At 29.8% G+C, this 19370-nt stretch overlaps 2 protein-coding genes across 4 annotated transcripts in view; one reads left to right on the forward strand and one right to left on the reverse strand.

Annotated features, from left to right (window-relative positions):
- The window catches only part of LOC136973658 (inactive tyrosine-protein kinase transmembrane receptor ROR1-like), a 48250-nt gene extending 45685 nt beyond the window's left edge, over nt 1-2565 (forward strand). For all 3 annotated transcript variants that reach the window (XM_067268399.1, XM_067268401.1, XM_067268400.1), the window contains one exon: nt 397-2565. In XM_067268399.1, coding sequence (XP_067124500.1) covers nt 397-1793 — 1397 coding nt within the window. In that variant the 3' untranslated portion in view covers nt 1794-2565. The remainder of the gene's footprint in view (nt 1-396) is intronic.
- Nucleotides 2566-2608: 43 nt separating this feature from the next.
- Nucleotides 2609-14762, reverse strand: LOC136973659 (PP2C-like domain-containing protein CG9801). The gene is made up of 6 exons (XM_067268402.1): nt 14443-14762; nt 11418-11716; nt 11079-11189; nt 10726-10907; nt 5050-5251; nt 2609-4436 (listed from the first exon to the last, which is right to left on the reverse strand). Exons 1-6 carry the CDS (start codon nt 14703-14705, stop codon nt 3667-3669), a joined length of 1827 nt encoding a protein of 608 aa, XP_067124503.1. The 5' UTR covers nt 14706-14762; the 3' UTR covers nt 2609-3666.
- Between the last annotated feature and the right edge of the window lie 4608 nt (nt 14763-19370).

Consider the following 19370-nt stretch of genomic DNA (forward strand, 5'->3'; position numbering starts at 1 on the left):
TAGGAAATTTAGTATATATTGTATACAAGCCATACTAAATGAAATTTATTTAGTAAGCATACAATAAATACTAAATTTTAAGATTTTAATGTACAGTAGTTAGTTGATGAAGATACATTTTAAAGAACAGCTAAAACTGGTTTGGAAACACCTGCATGTTATTATTCATGATTCAGCTGCTTAATTGGAAGTGACTGAATCACAAATAATTTTGGTCAACTGACTTTTTGACTACCCCGTATCAGTCTGAAGAGAGAGGTAATTAATCTGAAAATGTATGCAACGTCGATTGTTTTTTACTTTTTAGAATGTGTTTTTATAGGAATGTATGAGTATTCAGTAATAAGATATCTTTCATATAATTATTGTCTGCAATAATAATTATTATTTTTTCAGTTGATTATTTATGGCTGTACATCCTGCTTCCAAGTATCGCATCGGTGGCGTTTATTGGATTGGTCCTGGGATTGTGGTGCGTTCGTCAGAGAAACAAGCCATCACCCCCTCCAGCTAAAAGTGCCAAATTACCATCTAGACCGCTGAGCCAACAGGGACAACACCAACAGATGGAAATGAAAGCTTTAATACCACGCACACAATTAAGAGTGCCAGAAATTCCCTTAACATCTGTAAGATTTTTACAAGAATTAGGTGAGGGTGCTTTTGGTAAAGTCTACTGTGGTGAGTTACTGGGTGCTCATGGTAATGGTAGCATCACACCTGTAGCCATTAAGACACTCAAGGAAAATGCTACCTTGAAGACGCAACAAGATTTTCAACGTGAAGCAGAATTAATGTCTGATTTACAGCATCCAAATATTGTTTGTCTATTAGGTGTGTGTACTAAAGAAGAACCCATGTGCATGTTATTTGAATACATGTCTCAAGGAGATCTTCACGAATATTTAATAATGCATTCTCCACGATCCGATGTTTCCGCCAGTAGTGAAGACGGAACACCGCAGATCTTGGATTTGCCAGATTTTCTGCATATTGCTAAACAGATTGCTGCCGGTATGGAGTATTTAGCAAGTCATCATTATGTACACAGAGATCTTGCAGCACGAAATTGTTTAGTAGGAGATATCTTAACGGTCAAAATATCAGATTTTGGACTTTCCCGTGATATCTATTCTTCTGACTACTACAGAGTTCAGTCTAAGTCACTTCTTCCTGTTCGCTGGATGCCGCCAGAATCAATCTTGTACGGGAAATTTACAACCGAAAGTGATGTGTGGTCATTTGGAGTCGTTCTTTGGGAAATATTTAGTTATGGACTACAGCCATATTATGGCTACAATAATCAGGAAGTAATTGACATGATACGTTCACGTCAACTACTGCCTTGTCCCGATGACTGTCCAGCACATATTTATGCAATGATGGTGGAATGCTGGCATGAGATACCTTCTCGCAGGCCAAGTTTCAAAGAGTTGCATGCCCGACTGTGTTCATGGCAGGCAATGCACATGAGAACCCTTAGCCTGAGCCAGTCGGTCAGTACTCATAATGGCAGCCAGCATAGTAGCACAGGTCCTAGTAACAATACTGGATCTACCAATTTGAGTACTGCCACACCCACAATTCTGCCTCTGGCAGCATTCCAGCAATCATCGATTGGTGCTTCGCCTAGTCAGTTCAAGATGAATCATAATGTGGGAACAAACATTCCTACTGGAGATCAGTTAACATTAATAACTGGCAACAGACCTGGTACGCCTGTAGTGAGACAGGTCCAATCATCATTAATCCCACCATATCACATAACAGATGGTAAGATTTCAAAAGTATGAAAGAAATGAATGTCTAAACATAAATGAAGTTGCACAAAATCCTGTGAAACTTTTTGAGTTAATTTCTTTGCAATCACCCACGATTCCTGCACAAATCACACCTTCCCTTTTACCAGTGTATGTCTGACAATTAATCGAATGTATATATAACAACCGTCATGGACCATATCATGCGGTGTGATGCCGCTTCGACTCGGATCATAATGAGAATAACTCGGTTCATTTCGTTCTTAGCCCGAGTACTATTTTATTGAAAGGTTTCAGGTTTTATTGTTTGCAAAATGTACAGCTCAACCTCTGTGCCTTTAGTTTACGGAAACTTTTTTCTCCAGAAATAGCATTCTAGATCACTTTTAATCCATTTTAAATTTAGATATGGTTCAGCTGTATACATAAAAATGACGACAATAAAAATATTAACACTAAAAAAAAAACAACAAACCTAAGATCAAAACAAAAAAAAAAGAAACCAAAATATTTTATATCAGTGTTCTCATATTGTGTTGATTGTAACATTTTCCATTTTTATATATCATTGTGTTGTTATCGATTGCTTGTGGTAAACTGTAAATTTTTTTCCGGTTGGACTGCCAATTTTTGTAAAGTGTATTGTCACATTGTTCGCAGCCATTGTGGCTAGTCATGTTTTATGCTGTCAGACCAAAGGTGTGGTTAATTTTGGTGCGGTATCTACTATAGATTGTGTATGTTAATTTTTGCTTGTGGAATAAATAATTCATCATGATATATATATTATATATATCTATATATATATATTTCAATTGCCTTTTATATAAAAAAAGTGAGATTCACAATACTTTATGAAGTGTTTTTATTTAAAACGGTACAAGAAATGAAGATTTAGATGGTACAGTATAAAGACAAATTACTCTCTCCTCTGTGACTTTTAAGTCACAGATTGCTTGGATAATTGAACGGGACTATCGGTTATCATTTTTACTAAATGCAACATAAATATAAATTGCCTGATCTACAAAAAATGACTAGGTTCGTACCATCTTTGGTATGACACGGGATGGAATGCTTTGTATGCCACATTTATCTAAAATTTCTAAAATTTAATCGGGTCGTCATATGTTCATTACAGAAATTTGTTAGAGATGAATTTAAAAATTGAGCTTCGGAAGAAAAACCGAACTGTTTACAAAATTAAAATTACAATTTACTTATCTTTGCACCATAAAATAGGAATGTTTTGCATGAAATTTGATTAAACACTCATTTAATGCACTTAAAAAAAAAGAAAAGAATAATGCGATTTCTGTTAAATATTTCCTGCGCAATATAGGAAAAAAAATTGCACACAAAAATTAAGGAAAAGACGAAAGCTTTCTGAGCAACGTAAATGAGCACAAGGTTTTTAAAAATATATAATATATATTGTATATTATATATATGTTTATATAAATGCATATATTTTGAATAAAATGCACCATAATTCAACATTTACTTTAGACTTTCTCTTGTTCAATCTCTAACCTTATTAAACTTTCTAACAATATAACTTGTCTTTCGAGCAAAAATACTATTGCATATACAAGGTATATACACTGTCTACTGTCTCATCTGCAAGATGGATACTTGTTCGTCATTCATGCTTTCGAATTATGTTAAAAGCACTATAAATAAGGCAGTATAGAAATCAATTGTGTTAAACAACTGCAATTCTCGGAAGTATGACGTCTTCTTAATTGAAAGTTATATAGTAATAACTGTCGATTTAGAGAATATTTTTATAATTTTGAAAAAAAACCATACAATTTTGTTTAAAGATTAGAAGATAATTTTGATAGAAAATTCTATTAACTTGCTAAAACTATAAACTTTTTACTGTTTGGATGGATTTAAAAATCTAAATACTCGATTCAAAATGCTGAAAATTTATGCTATCTGACTTTTTAAGATTCTTTTCTTCTGAGAAGACATTTTCTAAATCTTCGTTCTTTCTGGAGAGATCTGGCAGGCTTATTTTGTCATTGTCTGATGAATCCAATTCGTAGTTATCCACTTTGTACCCAACAATGGACGCATGATCCAGTTTACCGGGAACGCACATTAATTTCGAACCGGCTTGTTTCCTTCTCAATCTTTGCTCTTCTTGGGTATCAGGCAGAGCACTATTTAAATATAACTCCGGATCTTCTAAAATTTTTCTCTTGGCTCTAGTAAGTTTTTTAACAAATTCAATCAATTCTTCGCAGATATATTTAGCACTCACTTCTTTGTCATCATCTTTTTGCTTAAGCAGGTCTTCCATTCTGAGAAGGGTCAACTCGTATCGTTGGTGAGCTTCGACTTTTGGAAGATATGGTTTCTCGCTGATTGTGGGACTTTTAGTTAGTTGGCTGTTTACTCTTCTCAAAGGTTTTGTCTTTAATGGTTCCTCTTTTCTCTGACTTGCAGATCTGGTTAAAATTTTGGAATTTTTGATAAGGGCAAACTTTCCTACTACTGGATCAAAATTATCAGAAATGCCATCACTGGTTAAAAATACTACATCTCCTGGATCCACAAGAGTCATGGAAAGTGTTAGATTATTGAGTTCTGGATTTTGCCCGTCTACAGGACCTAGAGCACCGAGAGCATCCCTCATATCACGGTTGGAATAAATATCGTGAGAGCCTACAAATGACAAAATATTTTAAATTCAATATATGTAATTCTAGATGAAAATATAGGGTGTTCCCTCAAATGTCCCCAGTTCTAAACTAGTCTATAAAATCCATTTGTTCAGATATGTGAATAAAATGAAATATTGACCAACATTCTCCAATACAAGTTTTGTGTGCATATGTCCAAAAGGCTGCTGCTGCATAGTGTGATCTAGACTTCCACTGCTGCCACTCTACATCACAGGTCCTGATCACCTCACATCATCACTGAACTTGTTTCTTTATGGGCATGTCAAGCATCTTGTGTATGTTACAAAACTGCCAAACATAAGTGTCTCATTTACAAGATTCACAAATGCCACTAGGTTGAATGGTTGTGACTCCTAACATGTTGCTACATTATGATTCAGCATGCATCCTAATAAAGTAGCATGTTAGGAGTCACATCACATCAAGAGCAACATGGAAATGTACAGATTTAATGTAGTAACTAAATGCACTTTCTATTAACATTGTCCACAATACTGTGTTCACATTTCCCGAAATTAATCCACAAAACTAGAGACATTAGATTGGAACACCCCTTATATAGAAAAGCCTCTAAATATTTGTATTAAGTTTACCTTGAGTGATTTCTCGAACACCATATCGTTTACTGTAAACATAAGCAAAGCTGTCTCCTACGTTGCAAGTACAGACGGCAAATTTTTCACTGTTTTTTATTGGACAGACTACGGCAGCGCAGAGTGTGGTATGCATAGCTTTTTCTTTTAAAATCAAATTATGGGCAGCATGAAAGGATCTCAGTAAGCACACAAATATGTCCTAGAATTAAAAAAACATTTATTATATTTTAAATCATTTATGTAAAGATAATAAATAAATCTTAAATGTATTGCAACAATGTTTAGTAGTGAAGAAACATTTTCTAAATGTAGTATTATATTATATTAGGTTTTTATTCTGAGCCCATTCAGTAATCATATTACATTATTGTAATCCAAGGATTTTATATATTAACAGACTTTGGAATGTTGTTATTGTGACTTAATACTCTAGAGCAATAACAAAGATATCATTTTTCTACTGGAAATTTTAACTTTCATTTAAACTGGCAAATTTAATTATTTTCTATTCTATTTTATCTATATTTTTTGAAGTTATCTAAATAAAAATATTCGTAAAAGTAGTCCCGAATACATGACTATCTACTGTCTTAAAAATTTATTATTATTTATTATTCTAACAAATAACACAGCTGCACGACAAATAAGGTTACAGACAACACTCTCTGATAGTAAGCACGCTGTCTACAGGAGAAAGATAAGGCTTATTATATTGTAAACTGAAAAACAGCACAGTCTGCTCAGCATTATCTCTCTTACCATATGTCAAAATAAAGCACAAGTTTGTTGTCTTCATTCAAATAATAATAAAGTGAAAAAATTATCAGATTAATAGTTGCCCTCTATTAAATAGTAGAGTCACAAGCTGAAAAATCTGTATTTGTTAGAATAAACACAGTATATTGTGTGCTTTTGTAATGTTTTCCTTGACTAATACTAATTATAAGTAGTATGAACCATTTCTCATAATTTGTAACTAATTTCATTTCATTTAATGCCCTTTAAGATATTAATATCTGTAAAAGCTCTCATTATTCATACTAAATTATTTATATCATTTCAAAGTTAAACACAAGTGACTAATAACCTAAATTGTACTAAAATGATCAAATATTTATTATACTCAGAGCAATACACACAATGTTCATTTACTTACTCTATCATAAATGTTCTAGGATATCTAAATCTAATTAAAACATCAGCTTATCCTAAACATTAACTATAATTTGAATTTATAATGGGCAATTTAAATGCCATAATATGACATCCTTTAAGATAAAAAATATTTAAAACTAATTAAACATGAGAAAGATTTCCATACCATATAATTCTGTTAGTTATTTGGAAAGTTTAGAAATTATAAGACACAGTAAACTTTACATGTTAGCAAATTATAATGTAAATTTTATTTTTATTTTATAATGAAATGCCTGAATATACATTATAATTTTTAAAAATAACATACATATAATCATATTAATTTATTTCCAGGTATCATTTTAAGAGGGACATCAGGAATGTGTTACCTGCAAAAGTAATTTGATGCTAACCAAAGTTTTATACACACAAATAATAATAACAGAGAGGTATTCTTAGTTAAGAAACATATGCCTCCCTCTGTTCTCTCTTGACTAAGCCCATGTTTATTGTAATTGACTATCAGATAAATGTCAGAAACAAGCTCATATTTTGAAATATGAGCTTGTTTTAACAATCTACTACTTGATATGTATTTGTTAACATCCGATATGAGCCTTCCTCTATCGTTAATATACAACTGATTGCTGGATAACTGAAACTAACTTGTAAGTATAAAACAGTAATGAAAATTTATCAAAGAATAACAAAAATGCTTGAGTAATATGTTAATCATTATCTCTTCAAACAACGAAAGAAAAAAAAAATACATAACTGCCTCTCTGTTGAATAAGGCCACATGATCAAAAATTCAAATTATGGGTCAAATTCTTTGCATTTCAAAAATCTGCATCCCTAAAATTTCTAAAAGAGACTTATTATATGACATAATCATACAACTGGATCATATATAATGCAACTATATTTAGATCTAGGTAAAAGACAGATAATATAAGAAAAATATGTTTTATCTGTTCTTATTTCCTTCTTCATTTACATATTCATTCAAATCTAACTTCTGCGAGTCAATAAACTTAACTGTGTGAAGGCCGTTCATACAACAATGCTCTAGCCGTGTGCCTTTTAAAGATGCAACATTAAGTGAATTTTTAATGCTAGAGATTTGAGCTATGGTTCTTTTTACATTTTATCCAAACAGTAAATGAGCATAAACAAAAAAAGTTGGCAAATCCGAGATCTTTTCTGATAGTTTTATATATCTAATTTCACAATCTGAATAGTGGAGTCATTAATTGAAGGATAAATAATATGTAAGATAAGAATAATGGCTGTTTACATTAACATTACACCATTGTTTCTTAAATTTGAATAATTTAAGGACCCTTGTTAAGAAAAGAATAAAATTTTTCAGACCTCTACATTTATTATGATTCATAAATAAGATATATTCATCCGTATAAAATTTTTGAATGCATTAATAATAATAATAATAATAATAATAATAATTTGAACAATTTTTAAAATATTTCTATTAAATACAAATTATAATTAAAATAAATAAATTATTAAATGTTAACAACAAAACTAATTAAAATATTTTAAGGTAAAGGATGCAGTTGCTTTGTCTGATATGAATAATTTTATTTCAAACATTAAGCAAGAATAAGTAAATAGAATTAATTTATGGAAGTAGTTTTGTTACTTCACGTAATTATTATAATTATTTATTAATTTAAAATAAAATAAATTTATAAACAGAATAAGTGGGTCCCTAAAGAACATTCACAAGTCCCAAGTATTTATGAACTACAGTACAAGGAACCATGCTGTAGATAATTATGAAAATAGTTAATAATTAATTGATTTCTGTAAATTACTATGATTATTAATTAATTTTAATGCTTTAATTACTCCAGAAATTTTGTTTTTGGTTCAAAGTATAGTCTTACTCCAATAGATAATATTAATCAAATTAACTTATGTTATTTCATTAAATTTTCTTATAAAAATTTAATTTATTTTAATATAACCTACAGTAATTGTTTTCTGTTATCTCTATATGTATTTAGGTGTTTGAAATGATCAGAATTAAATATAAAAATGTAAGAAAGATCATCAAAATTACCTTTTTTGTTCATGATATCTTCATAATTACTTTTGATATTAATTAATTTAGATCTGTAGATCTAAATTAATTCGATTTTAATTAATTAAAAATCCAATTACTTTACAATTCAATATTAAATATCTTAAGTATTTTACTATTTAATGGATTCTATATCTAAATTTTAAACAGAGAAAATTACCATATTTTACTCGCATATAGGACGAGATGTGACTTTAAAGATCAAAATGAAGCAAATTAGATTTATTAATACAATTCTAATTTTATTTCGTTTAATCACAAGTAAAATATCAAATGCACATAAATGCACACATTGTCCCACAAAAATTACTGGCATTTTAAACTTTCAAGGAAAAATCTTGTAAAATCGAAAACATAATTTGTTCATGTAAAGCTGGATGATCAGAATCTTTTTTGCCAATTCTTAACAGTCAAATTCACTCTTCGTCAATTACACTTATGAGTTTCTCTGAAGTCTGATTTCCAAATAATCATCTGTTTTCACGTGGGAATGAATTAAAACTTATATTGGGCTCCCGAATTCAATTCAAAAGCTTTGCTTTTCCTACTGCTATTCATCTTTACTCCTGACAATATGCAAGAACAATTCAAATGATCCAGATAAAATATTTTTGTTTTTAAACACCAGAGAATGGAGCGTCTGGTAAAAAATGCGAGTACACGATTCACAAAAATTATTGCAAAAACGCAAAGAATTCTTCACTTGCATGTATAGGAAGACTTAGTTTTTTTAAGCAGTGGAAAAATGAATAAAAACCTCTTCTTATATGCTAGTAAATACGGTAAATATTTTAATTTTTAGTGCTCAATTTACTTATTGTTTCTTATCAAACATATTAACTCATTTTTCTACTTAATTGTTTTTAACATATTAAAATATATTTACTGTAGGAAAATTATTTTCTATGTATAAATACGTTTTCTGTATTTTTTAAATAATAAATTTTTGATTCTTTCTACTCTGCGAGCACCAAGAGGGCTTTTATGTCATATTCATCATGATTTTGACCATTATGGGGATTGGGTAATGAGAGATGAGGTACAACATATCTGAGACAGATACCCATACAAACTTTCTGGTATTGTTGGCCAAATACACCTTAAACGTATTGGCCATTCAGCCATCTGTTTTCTGTATTTGTAAGTGCAACTTTTAAATTTATATAATAAAAATGTATTTGCAAGGGAAAAATCAACAGAAATTGCTTTAATTTCATTGTTAATCTTTATGAATGAATTTTTTCTTTGTTTAATTTACTCTAAAATATGATAAATAAATAAAAAAGGAAGATATTTAATGATTTATATGATAAAAATTCTTTAAATTAAATTTATATTTTAAGGAATGTTTGACTTATTATTATTATTTTTAATAAAAAAATAATTATAATAGTAAATGAATGATTCTTTGTAAGTATTAACTCATTAAGAAGATTAATTTACAAAACAAGTACTAAAATTTATTATTTGATTGTTGATAAAATATAATTCATGATAAATTGAATGCAAAATTAAAACTGAAATTACTTTCTTTGTAAACTGATATGGATCTTTTAAAATGTTTATATGCAGATTACATGTATATGTAGAAATTTGTTTGATTTATTATTTATTTGCAAAATGCACAAGATAATAAACTGATAATTATTGGCTAAAAATAACAAATTCACACAATATACAATTGTATTTTAAGAAATGGGACAACCATAACAATTTATGAGTTATAATTCATTTCAATCTTTTGTTTTACCATTCCATCCATTGTACTTGTAGAAATTGTAGAAAGGAAATGTTACATTTATGTATTTAATGGTTATAATGTACTTAAAACAAAATGTCTGGCAATCATCAATTTTGGATATCAATTAAACTTTTTGAAACTGTTTAAATTATGTTATTTGATATTAATTTTAATTTAAATATCAGTTTAAGATTATAAATTCAGTTTAAAATATTTATGTTATTATTATTATTAAAAAATAAACTTAATATATTGGAATTAAATTTGATATTAATTTGTTTTTAATATAAATTGTTTACGCAGATGCAAGCAATATTTACTTTTTTAAAGAGAAAAATAAATATTAGAAAATTAAATAGAATTTAATTAACAAAAAAATCATTTATAAAAACTTAAATCAAGAATAGAATTAATTCAAACTTTTATTCTATCTTATTAGATGATGGTAATATTAATTAAGGAAAATCTTAATTTATAAGACAATTTATAACTGAAATTTCAAAATTAAGTTTATCTTATATTTATGCCGGTTAAAAACAATTTAAAAATTATCAAGAGACACTTATAAACACTAATTATTTAATTATTGCTAAATTGAAAGTCATTGACAACCAGTCTATAGTTTTTATTTTATGATTTGGAAACTATTTTATACTTATGAGTCATTATAAATTTCATATTAACTTACTGATGTATTGGAAATTTTGGCTCCTCCACAAAAGAATGCATTATTTAAATATTCCATACATCCATGCACTGCACAGCGAGCCGCTAAACTCGATTTTTCTCCCCAGTTAACACCATCAGCCAAAGCAATTATGGCATTGTTTTGTCTCATGCAGATGCCAAAACAATCTGCAATAGGATCACCTAAAAGTATAATAATATATAAGATTTTTAACAATAGAAAAACAATGTAGAAAGTAATGATAATGCTGTTTTGTAATATGTTAGTCACGACAGGTAGAGCTATGATGACTAAGCATTAAAGTATTTATGACCGAATACAAAAGAGAACCATGAAAATTCTTATCCGCTTACCTGCATTTGCTTTTGTAATTGGATTAAATTCATATAATGTCGTGGAAATGCCAAATGCATTCTCGTTGGGCATGTTCCAATCTTTAATTCCCGCAATTTCGTCGTCATCACCTACAAAATTCAAATTGTATAATGAATATCTTTAAAATTTTATCTCCAAAAAAATTTCCCTCAACAATTTTGAATTAATTACCCTTTCAAATTCACAAACAACTATATTAATTATGCATTAATATTAATGATATTCAAATATGTAGATGATTTGACTATTCATTGTTTCAAACTTCAATGACTAATATATCCTGTAATTAATCAATTAATTCAATCTATTCAACTTACTTGATGTTCCTGAATCTCTTCTTTGTTCTGCTAATTTTTTTGGTTCTTCACCGAATCTCTCCTCGTCTTTTAGCAAAGTTGAAATATTATCGCAACTGCTGACAAAGTCTTCGTCTATAAAATCAACATCGAGATCAATTCTTTCGAATGGTTTAGACCTGTTATTGACTCTTGTGAGCCCACCAGATGGGCCGGTATGGGAAGCAATAATATCATTTGAAAATATGGCAAGTTCTTTCACTGGAAGATCGTCACTCGATTTGGCACAGAAGATGTCGGGTTGAGTTTTACGAACTTCACTGTAAAAGTTTTATGTAATTAATAAATTTTTACAACAAAAAACATGTGTAATATTATATTTATATGCATTATTATATCTGAATTTTAATATATTACAATAATTTTTCATCCAGATTAAATCATATTTATGCTCTAAATTTTTTGTTCTGAATACATTTGTATAATATGGTCTATTTACTTTGCTATAGGAAACTTTGTGACTGTTAATATAAAAAAAAATCATATTTGCAAAACTATAATAAAAAATATACTTTATATAGATTTATTATCTTGTATATATACAAATTATCCCTATAAATGTGTCTAGTTGACACAAAATCTGAAATTTTATTGTTCATAGTGTCTTTCAAAGAACCTAATTATGTTAAAATTAAAGTATATTGAATTTCAAGTATGTATTGCCAAGAAAATATGAAATGCAGGAAACTTTAATAATCTTATTAGAACAATTTTTAAGAGAACGGAAGGTTTTAATAATAATTATCTAACTTAGCAATCCAAACTTACATCTGTATATAACAATAAATGAACTTTCAACATCTGGTTTACGTTTCATAAAATTTTATAGTGTTTCATAATTGTAAGACATTAAGTACGAATACGATATCTTTCATTTCACTTTGATGCCGTAAGTTCAAATGCTGTCGAAAGTTTACTTATTTTAGTACATAAATTGGAGTTATTGTCTAGATATATCAAACTGTACGCCAATGTGTAATCTTTGCTGAACTATGACAAACTTTAGACATTTACGCATCTCCTGTTTCTTGCGAATCCATACCGTAACCAAACTAATTTGATTTTTAATCCCACGAGAGTAACACTGCAATTATTAACTAAAGTATTATCTTATTCTTTCATGACTTTATGGCTGTAATTAATGGATTATCAGATCAACATCCAAAATAAATTAAAACTTTACAATTAACTATTTGAAAGTAAACTTTTTTCCCCCTGAAATTACACTGTTTAATTTATTTTTAAACCTTATTTTTCTAGGAAAGTCATTTCCTACGGCCATAAAAATACAATAATCTTGTAAAACAAACAAAAATTTAACAATAGTTTAATAAATTGAGGTAAAAATTGGCAATGTATTTACTGTTATTCACAGAATTTTAGTAACAAATGAATAACGGATAAATGCTGATTTGAACTGCCAAACCCAGGAAATATACAACACACAGGTATATTTTTTCTTTCTAAATTAGTCAGAAAAATTCTTTTGTGAGCAAGTAACTGTTACATATGTAATAGGCAGTCCATTGAATGGAGAAAGTTGAAGTAATTTTACTGATACTGCTATTGTGAGGTAGTTGAACATCAAGGTCACACGTTAGCTTCTCACTTCAAGGAGCTTCAGGTCAGGTAGAGAAAAATCAAGGACACTGTTCTTTCAGACGTGTGGAACCAGAATTTCTTCCATCTGTTGAATACTATGTCCTTGTTAAAAAAAGAGTAATTAATGTACGTAGAATACATTTTATAAATTATGGGCACGTCCGACCAAAGTAAATGAATAAAATTAAAAGAAAGAAAGATATAAAATTTTCATTTTGTCAATTGTATGTTCTTCGGTTCAATTTTCTAGTTCGACCGGCTAACGATGATACGTTGCACAAGTGATTACAATAAGATATTGCAGGACATGATAAGCAATTTTTTCATAAACATCAATAACAAGTGTTAATAACCGTATATGTATTTTCAAATTCTACATTCTTAAGTGGGCATAAAAAAATATTCTCTCTTAAATTAAGAATTAAGACATTATATTTTAATAATAATGATATAAATATTTATGTAAAAAGAATAAAATCTTATACATATAGGTGCAAAAGAGTCATTTAAAATTTAATAAGAGGAAAGAAAAAGAAAAGAAATTAAAGAAAGCCAGCAGATTAAAATTTTTAAACACGAATGATTGCTGGAAGACTTAAAAACTGCAAGATTTTGATTATATTTTAAAAATAAAACAGGAAACAATCTATTTTAGTTTTACAATAAGTCACAGTCATGTCTTTTTTCTTTCTACCTCATTAGTATGAACTAGGAAACTGTTAAGTTCCACTCATACATGCTACTAAACATAATGTATGTATACTACTATTAAGGTCAAAAGTTGTAACTGCCAGGAGTAAATCGACGGCGCGTCCAACATTCCTTTTTCAAATCCACGGCATGGAAACCGTTAAACCCTTTTCAGATCCACAGACTCACAGACCGTTAGATAACATTTTTTTCTCTGTGACTATTTTTAGAGGGGGGTAAAAACGACCCAACCCTCAAGCAATTAGTAACCAAGATAGTGAGTTAAGAGTTAAGCGGGTCAACTACCGAAAAAACAAAATTAGATTTAACTCGATTACTTTTTAAAATTTTAAAATACGTCATTATCAAATTTGCATTTCGCAAATTACGGACAGAAACAGAGCGCAATGGAGCAGGTGCCGTAGCGTATCAAGCTCAGGTAGAGGTGGAATGGGACCCACACCTTTATTTTTTTTTAAATACAGTTTTTATGTTTTATTTATAAGAAATATTATATATATATATAATATATGTGTATGTGTTCTGCCTGTGTGGATTGAAAGGGGTTAAAAGTTAAGCTAGTGGTAAATCCCTGCTATCAGTGTTCTGTACACACATACACACACACAAGCATATTTAGACTTCCTGAACAAGTAAATAAATCAAAATAAACACAAAAGATAAGCAGACTCACCCATTAAGGTACTTTTCTATGAAGGATTTGGGCGGTGGAACGGGTGCAGATATGCACTGTGCCTTCCCATCGCACTTGGTTTCGTTCCCAGTCGATAACTGTCTCAGTAAACCGACGACTTTTTCCTTCAGAGTCGGCATCACTCTGTTGTTCGACCGTCCAACTTTCTTGTCATGGCTTCCCAGCTGGCACTGTTTCCTAGCAACGGCGACGTTCGGCCCTCTAACGGCTGTTTCGCGCCACTGGGGGATTTTCCCCTCCATCCGTCCTTGGAAATATCCTGCACCACGGCGCAACCTACCCCATTAAAATAAATTAAAATAACAAGAAAAAATGACGGAGAGAAACTCCTCTGTTACAATAACAATGTAGAGAAAAAAACACGTGCTCCACCTCTTGTCTATTTCGAACAATAGAGAAGTCGAAAATTGATTGGTTTCTTTTCTTACTAACGACGAATTATCGCAAGGAAATACTCGAAAATTCCAAATTATAACTCAAAAATAGACCCTAACGTATAATCTCTCTATACTTAGAAACACCAGAAAGAAAAAAATCCCAGCAGAGTCTCACTCCAATGCTTTTTCTAAGGGGGTGATGCACGGATACGTCATTGTTTAAACATTAGTCACGGTTACGAAGTTTACTAACGGATTTTTATGATATTTAAAAATTTTTAAAAGGGGGGTACCTGTTGGACTCGGAATTCTCCTCAAAACCGCCGGACAAAAGCGCGTGTATCTGGTGTCATTTCCCGTGTCACGTGACCATCCGGGGTGCTTCGTTCTCTGGGTCAACACACTGGAGTACACTAGAAGAACAAAGTTCAAAAACGTTCGGAGACCGGGTCTAGTTCAATTGTGCTTTAACCCCTTAGGGCTAGAATTTATAATAATGGTATATTAACGTCCACTTTATATTCAATTATTATTATACGGTGTAAGTGCAAATTATTTTTCGGTGTTTCGTTCCTTTTTTTCCGAATTTAATTGGACGGGGGAAAAAATAAAAATAATAAAAACATTCGTCGTTAATTAAAGGAAAGTATTTCTAGTTAATTTTAATGAGTGATTTAAAATATTAGGAAAGTATATAAATTAGTAATTACTATAGCATTTCCTGATATTTAATTAGAGCATTACTTAATTTCGCGTCGAAAGGTGTTTGACATCTTTTATTTAGTGAAGAAAGAAGAGGTTTTAAAGAAACATTACAAAAGGAAAATATGTGAATGCATCCTGTTTAATAGGACAATACGCAAAGACGCCAACACATCTGGTAAATCTTTATAATAATGCAATTTTCTACTTGTTATTTCCATTTTCTATACGTTTATATCTTCGGGTCTTGATGGAGGTGGGATGAGGCAAGAGTCCTATCGGAGGCTTTGTGGAAGTGGGATAGAAATAGCCATTTGAGGCTTGGTAGAGGTGGGGTTGAAAGAGCCATCGAGGCTTTTGGAAGTGGGATAGAAAGAGCCATTCACAAATTTAGCTCCCCACTTAGTGGTCTAGCCAAGAATTAAGGGCCAAACAAATAAATTATATTAACCATACACATTTTATTAACATAAATATTAAAACAAAGAAATCTGAGGTTGTCGACTTAAAAAAAAAACTTGGTTTCAGTATTACATTTAAAAACTGATTTAAAAAAAATTAAATTCGATTCTAATTTTTCTATTAAATTATTTTTGAGGAAGAACTCTATAGCCCTTCGACCTTCTTTACTTCCATTCAAAAATCACAAAAAAAATTTATGAATAAAATCAACAAAACAAGCAAAAGCACTCCTTTTTCATTATAAAAAAAAAAAGTTAAATTTTGGAGCTCATCGTGTTCGAGCTGCTAGTAAAATGGTCCTGCAGGTATCCCTCTCTATGGGGTATGTACATACATATACATACCCCATAGAGAGGGATACCTGCAGGACCATTTTTCAATATATATATATATATATTTTTTAAAGGGAGGGTTAATTGAGGGTTAGTAGAGCAAATAACGTTTACTGAATGAATCGCATTATGCGAGAATAACGCAAGAAATCGTGCAAGTAAAAACGATATCGAGATAAAGTAAAATACTGTAATTTTTTCTTCTCTTCCTTTATTCTCTTTATGCTGACTCACTGAAACGATTGTACGTGGTCCAGATTTTAAGAAAGAATATTTAAAATAAAATAAAAAGAGTCAGAATTAATCCAATTTTGAGAGCTTTTACTTTGCAACGAAAAAAAAGAGATTTTTGTATCAGTAGACAGAATAATTTATAAATATTTATAAACTGTTTGTTTAAACATTTCATTTATTTTCTTTATTTTTTACTTTTAACTGACATAAACAGAAAGATAACTTTTGTCTCAAGTTTATTTAACCTTGTTTACCTTATTTAGCATTTAAAAATCAGGCAGATTAATTGAGTTATTATACATTTTACTGGATAAAAATTGGGAAAATTTTCCTTAATGATGTAAAATCTTTCTTAGAATTTACTTTAAATAATAATAATAATGTTTAAGATTTATACAATTTTTTATTATTTATTATTTAACTTAGAGCAGGATTTTAAAAGTTAATGTAAAAATATTTTGGATTAAACTAAATTTTCATAGAAGTTAGCCTAAAATGATGATTGTGTAATAATTTATAAATTAATAATCACCATTAAAATATATAAAAGTAATTTAATAATCATTTCTATAAGCAAAAAAGTGTTATTAATTATAAGAAGATTAAAAATAAGCCTAAAGAAGTGATGTGAGTTCCTGACCAGTAATAAATGTGGTCCCACCACCCGGAAAGCCATAAAAATATAATAAAATCAATAAAATAAACAAAGTTCTTTTTATTACTTATCAAAAGAAAGTAACTTATATCATTTTTATCTTTTTTTTCACATAAAAAATTAAATTTTGAGGGCCTTATGTGTATGTATAGAGGAAGTTTAGGGAACTGTAGAAAAGGGAAGTTTCCCTGTACATGCCTCTAGTTTAAAATATAATAGTAAAGAAAATTATTTCTTCTTTGATATTAGACAGTAACAAAAAACCAGAGTCATGTATATACTTCCATAAAAACAATCTGATACCGATATATTGTTTTTTTTTGTATAGAAATATGTACTAAAGCAATATAAAAACAACTTGTAAAACGTTAAAAAAACAAACATTTTTACCTTCAAACGTCAATGTACCTGTACAAAAAGGCTACAATTCCATTTCTCTTCGTAAAAATAAACGTTTTTAAACGGTTAATGGAAGTTTACTTTATCAATTAAGTCAGGCTACCTTAAACTTGCAAAGTTTATAGAGTAAATAAACAAAAAAATTAACATCTAAAGTTACTTCTGCTGCAGTGTTTATAACAGTAACTTTATCTGTTAATTTTTTGTTTTTACAGAACTGTTTTTTTTATAGAAGTAATTTAGTTCCTTTGCAAGAGAACAACGCTGCAAAACTGTTTTTTTTTTTTTTTTTTTTTTTTAAATATAAAAATACTGTATAAAGTAGTATTCTCACTAAACACTGTACAAACTGTACTTATAAAATAGACTTAAAACCCTTCAACGATTCTAAAATTAAGCAGAAGAATGACTCACAAATTTGATAATTCTGACTTCTGATATTGAAACTCGGGACAAAGTTTCGCTTCTAACACGGATTTATAAAGGAACAGAGCAAGGTTGGATTTATTTTTAAGAAAAACACATATAATCATTGATGTTTCATCACTTATCACAAATCTATGAGGGGTTATAAAATAAGGATTAACACGAAAAGCTACTCACTGTCGAAAGTTAATAAATGTTGATTATATCGAGTATAAAAGTAAATGTTACTTTCTTGTAGTAAGAATTGTGAGCCTCTTACTCAGCACTTTGTTTTGTTAAGAAGAAAAATGGAATGTCTGGACTTTCTGTTGTGTGATTTATTACTATCGACCCTAACAGTTACAAATACTGACTTTAAACTAATCCACACGCTCGATTTGTCATCGTAAGCAACACTTAACTTATTAATGATTGTGTCTAGCCCAATTGAAAATACCTGACTGACGTGTCCACGTTGGAAGGAACACGTATCTGTGGACGTAGGATATTGAAAGGAAGCAATATACACAGTATTTTTCAATAACAAACCAAATTTAATTTGTAGAGAAGCGGGAGGAAAGAAAAAACTCTCCAAAATTTCCAATACCACATTAAAAAATTAATTTATCAGCCGTTCAATTTTTATATAAAATCAATAATTCTGAGTCAAGTCGAACGTTATGGAAAGCCTTTTGTTATGTTAAAAGTGCAGCCTACCCTGTTAACTTCCTATGACTCAGAGCAAACTTGTCAAGGATGTATTAGAGGACGAAGCACTCTTTTAATATTAAATTTAAAAAATAAAAAATAAATAAAATAAAGGACTTGTGGTTGTGAGAATTTTTATTGTGGCTTTTATTTGTCTATATTTAAGTTCATTAAGAAGGGCATTAGTTGACCTGAAGATATTTTTAACGTCTTTGTATCCGAACAATGGCTCTCGTTGCTCTTAATAATGAATTACTGATGAAATCTATGAGATGGGCCCCTTAAGATTTCCGTTCGATCGTTCATTAAGTGTACAATAACAACATAATCCAGTCGCTAATATATTTATAAAGGTTTAAAAATAACGAAAAACTGTCTACCCGAAATTAGAGACTAGAAATCCTTGACCTCGATAACCTTGGTGCCAAATTTTCTCGAAACTACTCCGACAGACAAAAAGATTAGAAGTTTTACGTTAAACTTGATTCGATATTCGTTAAGGTCCTTGACCTCTTACCATCTAACAAAACACCATCATCATCCTTTTAAGCATAGTAAATTCTCCTTCTGAGTAACCGTGACGGACTTAGTTTATTTTTAAACGTCATTTATACCTTAATTAGAAGGCATAAT

Source organism: Centruroides vittatus, unplaced genomic scaffold (genome assembly GCF_030686945.1).
Source record: "Centruroides vittatus isolate TY-2023 unplaced genomic scaffold, ASM3068694v2 contig_3255, whole genome shotgun sequence".
In the NCBI taxonomy this organism is placed as follows: domain Eukaryota; kingdom Metazoa; phylum Arthropoda; class Arachnida; order Scorpiones; family Buthidae; genus Centruroides; species Centruroides vittatus.